Source organism: Thamnophis elegans, chromosome 10 (genome assembly GCF_009769535.1).
Source record: "Thamnophis elegans isolate rThaEle1 chromosome 10, rThaEle1.pri, whole genome shotgun sequence".
Classification (NCBI taxonomy): domain Eukaryota; kingdom Metazoa; phylum Chordata; class Lepidosauria; order Squamata; family Colubridae; genus Thamnophis; species Thamnophis elegans.
Window position 1 is genome coordinate 4,115,606 of NC_045550.1, and position 17,188 is coordinate 4,132,793.

General features: G+C 37.7%; 1 protein-coding gene across 3 annotated transcripts in view; it reads right to left on the reverse strand.

The window, feature by feature from the left end:
* Positions 1–1,033: 1,033 nt before the first annotated feature.
* DOCK1 (dedicator of cytokinesis 1) overlaps positions 1,034–17,188 on the reverse strand; it is a 510,685-nt gene continuing 494,530 nt past the window's right edge. For 2 of the 3 annotated variants that reach the window (XM_032224957.1, XM_032224955.1), the window contains exon 52: positions 1,034–1,206. In XM_032224957.1, coding sequence (XP_032080848.1) covers positions 1,111–1,206 — 96 coding nt within the window. In that variant the 3' untranslated portion in view covers positions 1,034–1,110. The remainder of the gene's footprint in view (positions 1,207–17,188) is intronic. The other variant, XM_032224956.1, reaches the window with a different exon arrangement.

The window sequence follows — 17,188 nt, forward strand, 5'->3', positions numbered from 1 at the left end:
GAGTGAATCTAAAGACACTGAAAGACCATAATATATACATAATGTCTGTACACAGTGACACAATTGTGAATCAAATAAAAAAAAAGGTAAGATTGGTTTTGTTGGTTCCAAAACAACATTTTTATTCCTATATATTTTTAGATTTCTACATTTGCAGATAATACTATTCCCTATAAATTAAAACTGACCCAGGAACCTAAAATATACTCTGCACTAATATATAAGCAAAAACTAGTTGATAATTTATTGGATAAGGATCAATCAATGCTTGAGAGACCAATTCTAATGTAAGCCTTGAGCATGATAAGTCGTTTTCCTAACACTTTAATGTAAAAGATTATACAGCTATAATACTAAACTACATTGCAGGCATTAGGACAATTATTTTCATAAGGCTTAGTATGCAGATAAAGACACAAATGCAATGTCTTAATGATATTTTGATTGTCCTAAAACCCATTCAGAACCATAGTTCAAGCTCTTGGTTGCTTTGGAATGCATTCAGTTGAGTAATTCGTGACCCGTCAAAACCGCGTTCCACAAAAGCGCGGTCGACGAAATCGCGTATGTGACGTCATCACAACGCGACGAAAAAGATCGAAAAATTGAAATAAAAATTAAATTACAGCAAGCCGATTCACATAAAGGTAAGGGTTAGGTTAAGGGTTAGGGTTAGGTTAAGGGTTAGGGTTAGGTTTAGAGCGTTAGCGTTACGTTTAGCGTTAGGTTAAGGGTTAGCGTTAGGTTTTTCGTTAGGTTAAGGGTTAAGTTTAGGGTTAGGTTTAGGGTTAGGTTAAGGGTTAGGTTTAGGGTTAGGTTTGGGGGGTTAGGGTAAGGTTTTCGCTTTATTTTTACATTTTTCGATCTTTTTCGTCGCGCTGTGATGACGTCACATACGCGCTTTCGTCGACCGCGATTTTGTCGTCCGCGGTTTTGTGGTGGAACCGAGTAATTTTGTAACCATACTTAGAGCTATCAATAACTGTTGGAATGTGAGAATCATGGCAACTAAGGTTTCATATTGTTGATTTGGGTTAAAGTATCTAATATTGCAAACATTTAAAACAGAAATTTTTACAACTTAATTTTTTTGCGGTATCGTTTTCTTTCTCACTGGACGATCCCAGAATCGACAGAGGCTTGTTTCCGAGTAGTCTTTGGAGGTGGTGGCGGCGGTGTTTTGCTTGGTAAAGGAGGCGGCAGCTGCTAGAAAAAAAATTGGATAAAAGATCTTACTAGAGAATTAACTGTATTGATTTCAAATATAATTTCATATAATGCTACTATTGTGATAGCGGGATAAAAATCTATATCTATTTAATTCCACTCCCACATGAGTCTGACAAACAGGGCTTTACTAATGACTGTAACTAAATTGAGTAGTCAGTGAGGACATCAACTGAAATCTATTACATACAGTTAAGTAAGTATAATTATTTTACATTGCGTTTGTTAACTATTTTATCACTAGATAATACCAAACCGAGATATATTCTGGAATATATTCCTCCACCTTTTTTTAAATAACTAGATACCAATTTTCAGTTTACAAAGGCCATGCTGTATGAAATGTGTACATTGCTAGTTTATGAGCAACTTTTCATTTGCCAGCATATATTTATGAAGGCTTAATGCCACTATATTATGTTGCTGAGTACTGTTTTGAGTTCTAGAATTTTATTTAATCAAATTAATCAGGAGTAGAAGTGCAAATTGTATGTGCAGCAAATTATGCACCAATAAAGATCAAGCTATGTAGTCTTGTTATAAGGGTGCAGCTATTTCACATATGTGTACATGATACTGCTAAGCTGATTTTTCATAGCTTCACTAAGAATACAATCATTAAAACCTCCATTGCAGAACCATGAAATCATTTTGCAATGCTCCATCTAGAAGTTATAACAGAATAACAGAGTTGGGAAGGATCTTGGAGGTCTTCTAGTCCAATCCCCTGCACATGCAGGAAATTCTATATCATTCCAGACAAGTGTCCAGTCTCTTCTTTTTTTAGAAATTTTTTTATTGTTTTAGTTAAACAAAAAAACAAAAAGAAAAAAAACCATCTTTCTTTACATCTTGTTGAAAGCGTATCGATTAGTTACAAATATATTCCGTGCGTTTCTTCCACAATCCTTACATATGCTTCATTCAAATCAGGTTGTACATTTTAAGTCAAGAAAGAAAAGTTATGTATTTTACTATCCCTGTACCATAATTCTCATTTGGTTACCATCGTTTAAACATGTTTTTATCTAGAATCATTCAAGACACAACCACCTACTGGCATTCATTTGCAATTTCAATAGATCTCCAATAACATTGCATCTTTATAACATATTCTAAAATTAATTCGGTTAAGCAAGATATCTAAGCGCCCCCCCCCCCCCGTAACACACCTGTATGTATCATTAAATATTGTCCATTAACATTTCATTGTTATTATTGTAGTTAACTAAAGGTTATTTACAGTTTATCTCACCTCTTCTCTCCAGACCCACACAATATTATAACTTTATAGCCGTCTTTAAACAATGATTTATTAATAAGATTTATAGGACTTTTCCCTCAATCCCAAATTAGTTAAATACGTGCTAGGAAAATAAACATTAGACATCTAAGACAATCTAAGAGATATTAACATTTCTACTTCACAATCACCCAAAATAAACATTAGCATTTCTATGGCCTGGATATTTATCCTAACTAGGGTTATTATTTCTCTATTAGTATCATAGTAAATTTATGTTAATGGATAAACATTCAATGGTAATCTAAAACAGTCTATAAGGTATTAAAATCTCTACTTAATAACCATCAAAAATTAACTAGCTTTTTTCCATCAACTAGCATTATTAACCAGTATCTTTCCAGTAACAAGATGATCTTTCCTCTCTTGCCAGGCATTGTGTCGATTCTCTTTCCAGGACCTTTTTAGGGTTTGAGACTTCTTTCCGCACTTTGAAGCTTAAACGATCTCTCGTGTGGTTTTGTTGCCCTTGAGTTGTTATTAATGTAAGCTTAACTTTGGTTGTCAAGTTTATTTCTGAATAGATTTGTCTTATTAACTCCATCTTTTTCGCTCTTTCTTTTTCTCCTACATCTTGGAGTTTGGGGTGGAACACCAAATTATCAAAGTCACTTTTCCACCTTCCCTTCTTTCCACCTTCACTCACGTTTACTCCATTTATAAGTTCATCTGAGTTCTTATCTTTGTTTTCTGTATTTTCATTCGCTTCTTTAATTTCTGGGGCTGCAACCCCATCATCTTTTTTTGTGATACCCCATAGTTTGTCCCATTTCTTCTCTAATCTCTCAAGTCCTTCGGAGAAGTTTTGAAGTCCAGCCAAAATGTTTTGAATTATCAATTTTTTTTTCATCTGAGTATTGCTCCATTTTTTAAAGTAAGGAAAAATATAAAGAAAAAGCAAGAAGAAGAATTTGGTACTATCTGCCACTCTAGCCTATCACAGATTTTGAAGAATATATCTATTTTTGTTTTAAATCTTAAACAAATGTTCTTTTATGGTTTTCAAAAAAGAAGGGTTCTAAAGTTTTTCTTTTCTTTTCCAATTCTTGCCAAAATATTTTCCACACACACCACTATTTGTGACCTTGGGTCTTTATCAGGTTTTAAAGAGAAGTTCCAAACCCTTCCGTTGCACAGTCAGTGTAGTCAGATAAGGGTGAACAAAAGATACATTGTTACAGCAGCAAAGGGAAAAAAAAGCTTCAGACTTGGGCTTCCAAGTGGCAGATTCGACTATTTTAAAACCTTTTTCCTTAAGTATCTTTAATATGATATTGTAACAAGTAGAAGAAGAAATTTATTAAAGTAAAAAGAGTTTTAATTTAAGCCAAAAAAGTTAAAGTAGTAAAGGGAAATAGAAAAGAAAGATCCATCTCTTCACCTCAAGCGGAAAAAACGGAAACGTTGCAATCACTCAATCCACAAAAGATCGTTACAGGCAAGAGCAAAAAACTTTCTAAGGCAGTCCAATAGGGATTAAATACGCCGCTTTGTTCTTGCTTAAGGGACTAATTTAGCTTAAGAAAAGAGTTTCTTAGGGCAATCTTCTAAAAGAAAAGAAAAAAAAAAACCTCACCAGATAGAAACACTTTCATTCTCTCTTTCTGGAGTCGTCTCTGGAGCCGGGGTGGGGGGTTGCCTGTTGCCGCCAGTTGGAAGCACTTCCCTTGGGTCGATCAGGGACTTTGTGATGTCCCTGCGACCAGCAAGGTCTTGTCTTCCCAGTCACCATCTCTTTGGGACGGTTTAGGTCCTGCCGGACTGTCCAGGGGTAAAAGTGTAATCGGCGGATTCGGACAGTTGAATCTGTACAATGTAATATTGCGACATTGGCTCATCCTCAGTCCAGTCTCTTCTTAAAAGTTCCCCATGATGGAGCAAAGTTACCGGTAATTTATGTGTGTGGAGGGTGTAAGGGAAGAAATAGAAAAGGACCAATAAAGGAGAATATTTATAGCTCAGGATTCAAATGTGAGGTCCATGGTACTCTTTGAGTTTGGCTGTTTTCTTGCAGATATTTCTTTACCTAAGTAAGTAATATCATCAGCAACAACAATATTGATAGTTTGGGTAATGAAATGTCTCCAAGATGCAAGAAAACAAGCATGCTCAGGGAAGAAAAGGAATTAACAATATAAATTTCTGCATAATTTTAACAGAAATCCCCAGAAATCCATATTAAGATACTTGAAAAGGATACTAAAATATCTACGTTTGCCCTAAGATGGATTAACTCAGATATGTCATTAGAAAGAAATCTTGTATTTTAATACTATTAAATTAATTGAGTACATACATATTCAGTAATAGATATGGCCGCAAGTAATGCTTTGCTGGCAGAGTAGGTAGATTATAACACATTTCGAGACTGAACTCTTAGATTGATAGTAGTTACCAACTTCTTTCTATCTTCTTTCCACTTTTATAAACATGCAGAACATTCTTCTAGTTTCTGTCTACCTCTTTACAACGAAAGAAGGGCGAAAAAACATATTAATCCCTGCAGAAAAGTTTGACTGCCAATCACAATATTCTTGAAATAGAGATCCAAATTTTCTGGAAAACTGAAAGGTTCCTTCCAATTGAGCGTACCCCTAGTGACTTAATTAACACATCTGTGTAGTTGTCTTGGCAACAGTACGAAAGTTGGTTGCTGCCGACTTCCAAGTTTAATCTGAGATTTTGGTATTTCTTAATGACCTTCCAAATATTAAGTGAGCCTGACCCTGCTTAGTTCCTGGGTCTATTTCAAAATTTGTTTCTATATATGTGAAAGTGTACTATTGTTATTCAGCAAATGCCTTAGGCTGGGTAGGTATTTATAAGCATTTTCTGGCTTGTAAACCTGTAGTGAAAGTTAATTATAGGCAATATCATTGGTAGCGATTACGTTTTTATTTGTAAATGAAAAACCTTTTCCTGCTTTCTTTTGGTATCTATTTTATATTCCTATATTCCTATTAACAGCTTGGCCTTTTTGGATCAATTTAAATTTCATAATTTTAAATCTCTTGTAAAGGATAATCAAAATAAATGCAAAGAAAAGATTCTATTGAACTTTGAAGCTACAATAGACGACACCAGCAAATTGCTATCAATAATTAGGCTATGGACTAATCACATTTAGTAGAAACAGAAAACACAGGCTTTTTTCGTTTCCAAGCCTAGATAAAGAGGGCCAGGGGCTCTATGTATATTTTATACTTTCATTAAATAAGGACTGTGTTAGGTTTCAACAACAGTAGGTTTTAAGAGAGGGACTGAAGCAGTGGTGGGTTTCAAAAAACTTTGGAACCTCTTCTGTAGGTGTGGCCTGCTTTCCGGGTCCACTGGTGGAACCTCTTCTAACCGGTTCGGTAGATTTGACGAACCGGTTCTACCGAATAGGTGCGAACTGGTAGGAACCCACCTCTGGACTGAAGTAATGATATGGTCTACTAGAAATTAGGTCCACACCTAGACCAATTTCCTACAGTCATGTGACCTTCAGGAAAAATAGAAGTCTTATTTAAAAGACACATCTGGAACATGAAAGCATTTTGTCTCCAATCACCTCTCTTTAATTTTATTTTTACTGTATTAAAACAAACAGCTGCCCTTGTTTCTCTTGAATTTGCCTTGACAGAAATGGGTGAAATATAAAGGAATGGGAATTTTTCTCCATGAATTAAAAAAAAAACAACATCTGGGGTTTGCATTGAAATATTATGGCCAAGAAATTAAAATCACTCTTTAAAAACGAATTGTAGTTCCTTGACTTCCTCAGTTTCTGGCACAAAAGGATATGCAATTGTTTATCCTTATCTACATGCATCTTACTTTATAATTTCCTTTTCGGGTCCAATATAGGGCTAATTCTCTCTTTTTCATAAATTATACAATATTTTGAATACACACACACAGTTGATTGCACTGTATGATAATGTAAACAGTACTTCTCATAGCATTATTGAATATTAAACATTTGAGACCATATTCATAAGAAGAACTGAATTCAAACAGTAAATTATAACCTTTCTGTTTCATTTTGCCTTTATTTATTCGAATTCTGTTAATTTATTTATTTATTTATTTATTTATTTATTTATTTATTTATTTATTTATTTATTTATTTATTAGACTTATATCCCGCTTCATAGAGCTTTCAGCCCTCTCTAAGCGGTTTACAGATTTTTTAGCAAATTGAGTGAGCAAATTGCCCCCACAGTCTGGGTCCTCATTTCACCCACCTCGGAAGGATGGAAGGCTGAGTTAACCTTGAGCCGGTGAGATTTGAACCGCTGAACTGCAGATAACAATCAGCTGAAGTGGCCTGCAGTACTGCACCCTAACCACTGCGCCATCTCGGCTCCTAATTCATGCTCATAAATAAACTTCCCTTTGCCAGTGTTATTATTTATTTATAACCAGGACATTTTATACACATGTATATACACATATCACTAGAGAAAACATAAAAAGAATCTCTATAATAAAACATCACTAACACCCTCCAAATTAAATTAAAATAGTAGAAAAAGATAAAATAAGAAACAATGGTGGCTCAGCTACCATCAAGCTTCAAAATCTACTTAATGTTTACTAATGTTACTTATAAAAACCCACTGATCTAGTTTGGTGTCTATGTTTTATTTGTGTCCAAAGACATGCCGAATTTCAGATTAATGGAGATATTTGCCATATAAAAATTTGATATACTGTGGAGATATTTCATTCCTCTTTTCTTTTCAATAAGCATAAATGCTTTCCTATTTTGATAAAAATGTATTTCATTACTTTGTCAAGAAGAACATAACTTGTCAAAAAGACAACCCTTTATTGATTTTCTAAAGTTCTAAATACAGGTTCAAAAGGCATAGATTCTATGAGCAGACAAGGTGCATGAATAAGTGTAGTTTTCAATTTACTGCACATGATTACATATGTTTATTATGAAAGTAATAGGACTGGGGTACAGTTATCATATAATGTTTTTGTCTTCATTAGTTCTACTACTATATATTTCTTCTTTAAAAGGTATATAAAGTTTTGCATGCAATTTTAGATTAATTGAGATTAGAACTTTATTTCCTTTCTCAGTAGACTTCCTATGTTTTAAATTAAACTCCCTTTCTTTTGAATTTCTTTTCTTGATTATTTTTAGTGTGTAGCTGATTTTGTATTCAGTGATGGGTACAATCCTTAGAAAGTAGCAAGGTCTCATGTTAAGAGCCAAGGTGGCGCAGTGGTTAAATGCAGCACTGTAGGCTACTTCAGCTGACTGCAGTTCTGCAGTTCGGCTGTTCAAATCTCACCAGCTCAGGGTTGACTCAGCCTTCCATCCTTCCGAGGTGGGTAAAATGAGGACCTGGATTGTTGTTGGGGGAATATGCTGACTCTGTAAACCGCTTAGAGAGGGCTGAAAGCCCTATGAAGCGGTATATAAGTCTAACTGCTATTGCTATTGCTAACTTCTGGAAGAAAATATTATAGACGTATTTTATAAGTTTAGACCTAAGGACACTGAACTGAATATGTCATTTTAGTTCTGAATATGTCATTCCCCAGTTCTACTATAGGGTGAGAGTTTACGCTCATTCAGATCTGTTCTGACCCCCTCCTCTGTCCAGTAACAAATGCCGAGACAAGCTTAAATGAGAATGTCTTTTAATCACAAGTTCAGACTCTCGGTGGCTGAAAGCCAAGTAAACAAACAGATAAGGACCTTGGCAGCGAGGCCGACAAACTTGGGTAGCAATTCAGACAAATTCTGGCAGCAATCCAGCCTGCCAAGTTTGTTTCTCTTTAGTCAAAGCGTTAACTTCTGCAAGAAGGGTGTGGCACAAGCAGTCTCTTTTATAGTCTGGAGAGGAGCCTAATGACCATCAGCTGAGCGTAATTACCTCCAATTAAGTAGTTGTTCTTGACTCTGAATAGCCCTTCGACAGCGTGCATCCCGGAACAACTCACAGTTAGTTTCTAGATCACTCTCCCTTGTCTCCTCCCCACTGATCCAAGCCTCAGGCGCCACCTGGTGGCCAACCAGTCTCTTTGCACCCTGCTGAGAGTCGGAATCCTGTCCAGGGTCTTCCACATCCTTCAGGGCCGACTCATAGGGCCCCTTGCTGTCGGAATCTGGTGGCAGCTCCAACGGCTCCTGCTGGGCCACAACACAGATGCTACCAAACTGCAGTGCCTTGAATCCTTTATCACTGGCCATGCTGTCTAGGACTACTGATGTTTTAGTTAAACATTTGAAGAGTTTCAGGATGTCCACTCCAATGAGAGTATGTTATCTAAAAAACTTCAGTATGTATTTTTATAATGAAAAGTATGGATACTTCAAATGAAACCAAATGTATAAAGTTGGATCAAATTTAAATGGTGATTATAGTAAATATTGAGGGAGGTCTCGGCATTTGGATATGTCTTTTACTTCATTTGCCATGTGTATGATGGGATTACTTTTAAGATATATCCTACCTTTAAAATGTATTAATAAGATACATCTTGCTATCGCACAAAAATATTGAGCATTGCCTATTAGCGTGCCGATTGTGCATAGCAATGCAGGCACATATAATCCCATTTAATCATGGATCCATGCATGACACCCAGGCATGATAATCTCCTTGTATAATTAACTACAAGTTACAATTGCATTTGCAAGGAATACTTTTCTACGTAGAAGACAAACGGTTGATGAAAGATATTGGCTATGAAAATATTCATACACAATATTGTGTTGTGACTCAGCAGAAGTTTGCTGTGAGTTGAGTCGGGATGCAGGAATAATGAGCAGCTGTTGCTCGTTAGTGTCGTCTTCTGGAGATAAAAGACAGATGGTGCCACGCCTTAGCTGCAGAAGTCAACGTTCGTTCGTGGTTCGTCGTTCATCGGTCATGGTTCGTTGTTCGTGAGAGGCACTTGGATAAGTGATTTGCTTTCTGTAAACCTGATTCAAAGGGACACTTGGATAAGTGATTTTGCTTCCTGAAAACCTGGTTTGCTGTAAGAGTTTTGTTTTTGCATTTTGCTGTGTAACCAGCCAGAGACTTTATCTATGTTTATTTTGGGCTCGCAGCCAGCTTGAGCCAGGACTGATAAAGATATTTCCTTTGAAGTTCTGTCTGACTGTCATTTGTGAGTGAGCGGAGAAGGGGGGTCAGAACACAGATGCATATACTTTAGTTCTGGATAAATCAGATTTGAAAGCTGCAGACTCATTGGAAAGTCTGGAAAGAGATATAGACTGTACAGATGCAAAACCAACGGAGTTGACTGCATACCTCTCTCTGAAGTTCAAGCCTGCATTCTTTTACAATAGCAGAAGCCTGTCTGAATGCAGAAGCAATAATCTGGTTTTTCCTAGGAGAACTGAAGAATATTGGGAAATGGATTTGTCACATTTAATCAGAAACCCACTTTCCCGACAGATACACCACCATTGGTGTATCTGTTGGGAAGATACACCAATTGTGGAGACCAGGGGTGGTATTCAGCTGGTTCGGACCAGTTCAAGTGAACCGGTAGTGGCGACCTGTGGGTGGGTGGGTCTGCCTATGCGCCACGGTTCTATGTCATCCTATTTAGCCACATTTTCTAAACTGCATGCATACATACAAGCTGCATACGTGAGCAAAAGCACATGTGCCGAAGATGCACACTCACCGTTTTGGTGTGTAGCAAATCGGTGGTAAAATTATGTGAAACTCTCTGGAGACTGAATTTATTATATTTAATTAGGCAACGATTGATAAGAGATGGTATTAAAACACAAACATAGATTTTTGATCCAGAACAAATTACTCTTAACTCTTGGAATGATTTGGGATAGATAAGATGCCACGGTAAATTATCTACAAATTGATTACAATAATAATTTGTTAACAGAGGGTTTTTGCCCTTTTTATTATTATTGTTCTTCCTGTTAGCTATGTTGTCATTAATATAGTTATAAATATGGGTGACAAGTCAAAAATTAGTAGTTTAAAACATTTTTGCAAATTTTTTCTGGGCTTGTTTCGCAAGAGTTGGGAAATAATACTGTAGTAATGTATTAATCAGTAATCAATTGGGCTGCATGTATACATGTGTTGAGATTTTTCTCATTTTTAATACACTTTTTTCAATGTTTTGTTTGTTTTGTGTTTTTTCTTTTTATAAAATTTGTTGGAATTTTGTGTTTTAAAGAATTTTTTAAAAAGAAGACACAGACAAGCTACCACAATAGTTTTAGGCTGATTAACTATATGAGCCACTGTACTGTCAGTTAGTTATCAATGAGTTAGGTTCAATGACTGTTGCCTTCATGGACAAGCATATCAGAGGTGGGTTCCTACCAGTTCGCACCAGTTCAGTAGAACCGGTTCGCCAAATCTACCGAAGTTAGAAGAGGTTCCACCAGTGGACCCGGCAAGCAGGCCACACCTACAGAAGAGGTTCCAAAGTTTTTTGAAACCCACCACTGGTCCTTGGATACGATTATTCTACACTATCATGCTCATATTTATAGAACCCAGTGCCTCTGTGAAAGGTAAGGATGACTACTGCGTTTGTGGTGCAATCAGAAAATTGCGTGTGTTGAAGATGTTTTAACGCAAACCAAAAATGCCTTTTGAAAAACAAGTTGACATCATATTCTTATGCATGCCAGTGCTGTGTGTGAGGTAATTTAAGGTGGTTCTGACAAGGGTCATCGGCATCTTCATATCCGGTCACATGGCCGGCAAGTCACTCCCATCCGGTCACATGGGCGGTAAGCCACTCCCACAAAGGAGGCCACACCCACAGAGTAGGTTCAAAAAATTTTTGAAACCCACCACTGAAGCACGTGATGTCTCAACCTGATTTCAATGACGTTTAATTCTACTAAGGATGCTCCGTAATAGCCAACCATCCATTCTCATCACATGTCTAAAGTATGTGAGTTGTGATTTGCTTTTTATTGTCTCAAGGAAGCTGTCACTCTCTATTGGGTCCAGGATTGATTGGAACTCCTTACTGTCTCTAAACCCATAATTCAGTGGCATCTGTCTTCTTCGTCTCATTCTGTGTATCCGTCTTTCAAAGCTTCACCTTTTTACATTGGAAAAAATAAGTATCCAAGTTTGTCATTGCTCTCTAAGATTAATCTCTTCACTTCTATAGCATGTTGGCCATCTTTATTCTAGAGACCAAGAAAATTCATCTAACTTCATTTTTTTTTCACCATTAGCTCTAAATTTAGTAAGCATGCAGTTGTATGTTATCTTTGTATATACTTCACATTTAACATTAATCTGGATTTTTCACTTTGGATACTTTTAATCTTATTTACTTTTGACTGATAAAATGATGCTGTTCCCAAATCTAAAATTATATTTTAACTTCCATTTGGATTCCAGCTATTATATCTTCCAATTTTAATAATATATTCACTATATAATTTAAACAAATTTGGGCAATAGGTATGTGTGGGTTTTAATAATATATATATATCTTATTAAAGTTCCTACCAATTCGGACCAGTTTGGTTTGGCGGCCTGGGTCACTGGAACCGGCAGCAACCCAGGCCTGCCACGCCCCAAACTGGTTCTCTGAGGGACGCCATAGGCACCGCCATCTTGTTTTTTGCTTCTGTGCATACGCAGAACAATTTTTATTGCACTGCACATGCACAGTGTGCATCAAGTGCGCGCACAAGTGTGAAGCACCTGTGAGCGAACCAGCAGTAGTGACTGCCAGAACCTACCCTGATATATATATATATATATATAAACACTTTTAAAAAAAAGATAAAAGCTAATACAAATAGAAAGTATAAAAGAAAAAAACGAAAGCAATAAAAAGTGCACGAGAAGCAAAGAGATTAAAGATAGAAAAGAAAGAAAAAGTAGCTTCAAATATTCTTCGCAGCAACTATAAGTACAAATAAATTGACCTCTCTCTAAAGATATGTTTCTCTACAACCTATCATGTTTAATCATCAAAACCATAAGTCATAAGTTCATTTTTTTTTCATTTTTACTCTTAAGCGGATTCTAGTCAGCAATAAATGTAGATAATGCCTTTTCTCTAATGACGTTGGGGCAATATCCATCTTTATCTGATTGCCTTCCTTATTATGAACCTCTCTGTTTCCTTGCATTCAATTTTTGCAACAGCTTTTTTTTTTTTAACTGAAAGCATTTTGCAGAAAAATAATTAGGTGTTCTGGCACATTTATTAGTGATTGTATGATCCACATTCTGACATGATCTTGGCTACAATATGTCAAGGATCTCATTATACTCAATAAAGCAAAGGTAAATCTCCATCTTATACTCTATTTTTCCATTAACCTATTTTTTGTTAGCTATCATATCCATTTGCCTTTTCTGAAATCTGCCTCCTCATCCTCCTCATTATTATTATTGTTGCTGTTGTTGTTATAATTATTATTAATCATCATCATTATCATCATCATCACACAGTCAGCCAGATGTTCAACTGTGTTTGGCATTTTTGTCTACCTATTATTATTTAAGATTTAATCTTCAATTTGATTCACAGTCTGGGAGTGGTAATTTAACAGTTTAAGTCCTAACCAAGAACCTAAAAGCTATTAAAGTAATGTCTGAGATGATGGTGATGATGATGATGATGATGATCATCATCATCTACAGTATATTCTTTCTTTGTTAACATTCTTAACTTAAATATCTTTCCCTCTTCATCATGCTTGACATTAGAAAGCACGTATCCTTCTTCTTCTTAACCAGGGCTTTCATCTTCCAGCTTTCTATGGCTATCATCATAACTTGTTCTAAAAGCCCCATGGATCTTTTCCACTTCAAAATACTGGGAATATTTCTCATCTGTCCTTGCTTGCACAATATCGCTTATCGCAGCCCATACCTCTTTACCTTGCTCAAGGTAAGCATAGTCAATCTGTTCCTTACACTGATCTTAGATTCCAACTGCATGTTTTCCAAATTATATCTTGCTGGCACAACTTCTCTCTTTAATTTTCTGAACTTTAACTTGTATATTTTATATGAATTATTCATGGGCTTTTCCACAACTTGTGGCAAGAAATGTTCTAACTGACTGGATCACACTTCTCCATGTTTTATATCCTATTATATAGCGTGACCCGACAAATGCGCGCCCGACAACAGCACGCCGACAAAACCGTGACATCAACAGCGCGCCCAAAAAGGCGTGCCGACAAAAGAGCGGCAACAGAAGCGCAATTACAGTTAAGGTAAGGGTTAGGGTAAGGGTTAAGGTTAGGTTCAGGATTAGGTTTAGGGTTAGGTTCAGGGTTAGGGTTAGGGTTAGATTTAGGGTTAGGTTTAGAGCGCGTTTCTGTCGGCGTGCTGTTGTCAGCGCGCTTCTGCACTCATTCGTCGGTGTGATTTCGAACTTGTGGTTTTTTCCCGCGGTTTCATCGGTGCGCTTTTGTCCAGCGCGCATTTGTCGGTGAACCATTATATAGTCTATCCCATGTTTTTAAAGTTATCCATCCAGTCCAAATGTAAAGATATCCTAACTATAAAGAGGTCACGAGCTGCTTAGGGGTTTAAGGGCTAATTCAATACTTTGAATTATTTTCAGTAGGGAATTGGTACCTAGTGCAGATCTTTTACTGCAGGCATCATATGAACTCTTTCTTGTTTTGATCAGTGGCCTGGTCACTTACATTTTCATTAAAATATCATTTCTGGCCAGTTTTCAAGGTAGCCCATGTGAAACTCACATCAAGAGTAAAGATGGGCTGGAAAACACTTCTCAGAATTTAAACAGCTCAGAAAGGAAATATATCTGGCATACCAGTAATAATTGTGTGCAATCACATTCCTTGCCAAGTTGTCCATTTGCAAATCCAGTAATAGCTGGGACCCAAAGAGCATACCTAAATTGCGAACTTTTTCTTTCTGTTGTAATGCAACCTTCTTTACTATAGGTTTCACTTCAATCCTATGTCCTGTTTTATCAACATGCCCTTTGTTTGCCTGGATGTGAATTTTACTTTGTTCTTTGTTCTTCCTTATCCAGTCTATTATTGCCGTGACCCGTCAAAACCGCGCCCGATTAAATCGCGTTGCTGACGTCATCAACAGGGCGACAACAGCCAGCGCAGAGAAAGAAGGGTGCTTTAAATAGTGCTTTGAAAGCAAGCCGATTCAACTTAAGGTAAGGGTTAGGTTTAGGGTTAGGTTAAGGGTTAGGTTTAGGGTTAGGTTTAGGGTTAGGTTTAGGGTTAGGTTTAGGGTTAGGTTTAGGGGGGTTAGGTTTAGGGTTAGGTTTAGGATTAGGTTTAGGGGGGTTAGGTTTAGGGGTTAATTTTAGGTTTAGGGTTTACAGCGTGCTTCTGTCTCCGCGCCGTTGTCGCCCTGTTGATGACGTCAGCGATGCGGTTTAGTCGGGCGCGGTTTAGTCGAGCGCGGTTTTGTGGGTGAACCATTATTGCTATTAAGGCAGGATCCAGAACCCTTAGAGTTTTGCATCTGTATGTCACAGGGATATGCAGTCAGGGGAGGCAGAGCCTCACCACTGTCATCATGAGAAGAAAAAAAAATGTAAAAGGAAAAAGGCAAGAGCTGAGGTCAGGCTGAGCTAGTTTCTGCCAGAGTCACCGTGTGGATGACTCTGCTTAACTGTTTAAAAAAGCCTCTAAAAAAGCACCCTCTACAGGAGGAGGCAGGAGAACGACGTGCCTCATCTAGTCTGACTTTAGGCGTTTTATGATCACTCAAGCAGAGTTAAGCAAGGGTTAAAAGCCTAAAAATTCCTGATGTAGGTGAGGCACGTCGTTCTCCTGCCTCCTCCTGTAGAGGGTGCTTTTTAGAGGCTTTTTTAAACAGTTCAGCAGAGTCGTCCACACGGTGACTCTGGCAGAAACTAGCTCAGCCTGACCTCAGCTCTTGCCTTTTTCCTTTTACATTTTTTTTTCTTCTCATGATGACAGGCAAGAGCAGAGTTGAAATCCTCTCTGAAACAGCTGGAAAAGGTACGTGTGGGTTGGAGGGAGGGGGAGGAATTCAAACTTCATCCTCCTGGTGCAACTTTGTCTGTGTGTGTGTGTGTGTGTGTGTGTTTGAGAGAGGGGGAGGGAGGGAGGGAGGAAGGAGGGGAAGGGAGAAGAAAAAGAAAGAAGGAAACTTATTTAGCAAAGAAGAAAAACAAATGCTGCCGCTTTAAATTGGAACTGAGCATGCCTGGCTGTGGAATTCTGGGAGTTGAAGTCCACAAGTCTAAAAAAAATTGCTGCCTCACCAGCCATAAACGTCACAGCACGTCACTGGTATGTCAGCACCACACTGAAGTGCTCATTTCAAATGATCTTCTCTAGGAAGTTTATGTAAATGTTAACTAGTACAGAATAGCAACAGCAATAGCACTTATATACTCTTGCGCTTATACGCCGCTTCATAATCCTTTACAGCCTTCTCTAAGCAGTTTATAGAGTCAGCATATTGCCCCCAACAATATGCGCCCTCATTTTACCTACCTCAGAAGAATGGAAGGCTGTGTCAACCTTCAGTCAGAATATACAATAGAACCACAAAGGGGGAGGAGAATAAATAACTATGCAGGCAACGGGTTGGACACTGTCAAAAACAGCAGCTTTACTTTGGCATCAAAAATATTTAACTAAAACATTGGAGACAGAAGGCTGTAAATTAAATACTGTCTTATTGCGTTCCAAACTTATACAGCAAAACCTGTGTAAGAGGAATAGAGGAAGGACAGATCTAAAAAATATTTATTTAATTAAACTGACTGGAAGCTGCATAATTAGCCTTTCGACCTGAAGGCAGAATTAAACAATTCTCCTACCTTTGTTGTGAAGAAAAAAAAATCAGAAGCACATACATATCCTGAAATCTTCTGATTATCTCCCAACACAATATAAACCTCATGGCAAACATGATGGCAAAAATTGGATATGAACAGATACATGTAAGAGTGTTGTGAATGAAGAAATGTGACAGAAAAATCAGAATGAGTAAAGAATTATGTCCTGATTTTTTTTACCCAACATTCAGAGGATCTATAGTTCAACCAGAAGGCACATATTCTTCTTTTTTCAGAGCAGAAGGAAAGCGTTTGAAGATTCAAATGCTGAACAGTGGGATTTCGTAAGTCAAAGCTCTGTTTCGCAGTAAGACAACTGTGAGAAAACTCAGAGAGATTCTAGTATAATAATTAAGATAAGGAAAAGGAATAAAAGCCATTATAAAGTAAGCATGGAAAGTGAGGGAAAGAGGCTTGACAGAGAGGAAAACTCAGTGAAGCAGTGGAAGTGATGTGCCAGTGCCTGGAGGCTGTCAGGGTCTGGATGGGAGCAAACAAGCGTGCACTCAATCCAGACAAGACCGAGTGGCTATTGATGTTGCCTCCCAAGGATGGTCCTGACATTCCACCTCTTAGCCTGGGGGGTGAAATTATTCACCCCTCAGAGAGGGCTCGCAATCTGGGTGCCCTCCTGGACCCACAGCTGACGTTAGAACACCATTTGTCGGCTGTGACCAGGGGGGCCTTTGCCCAGGTTCGCCTGGTGCACCAGTGGGGGCCCTATCTGGACTGGGAGGCACTTCAAATGGTCACCCACGCCCTCGTCACCTCAAGACTGGATTACTGTAACACACTCTACATGGGGCTGCCCTTGAAGAGTGTCCGAAGACTACAGCTGGTCCAGAATGCAGCCGC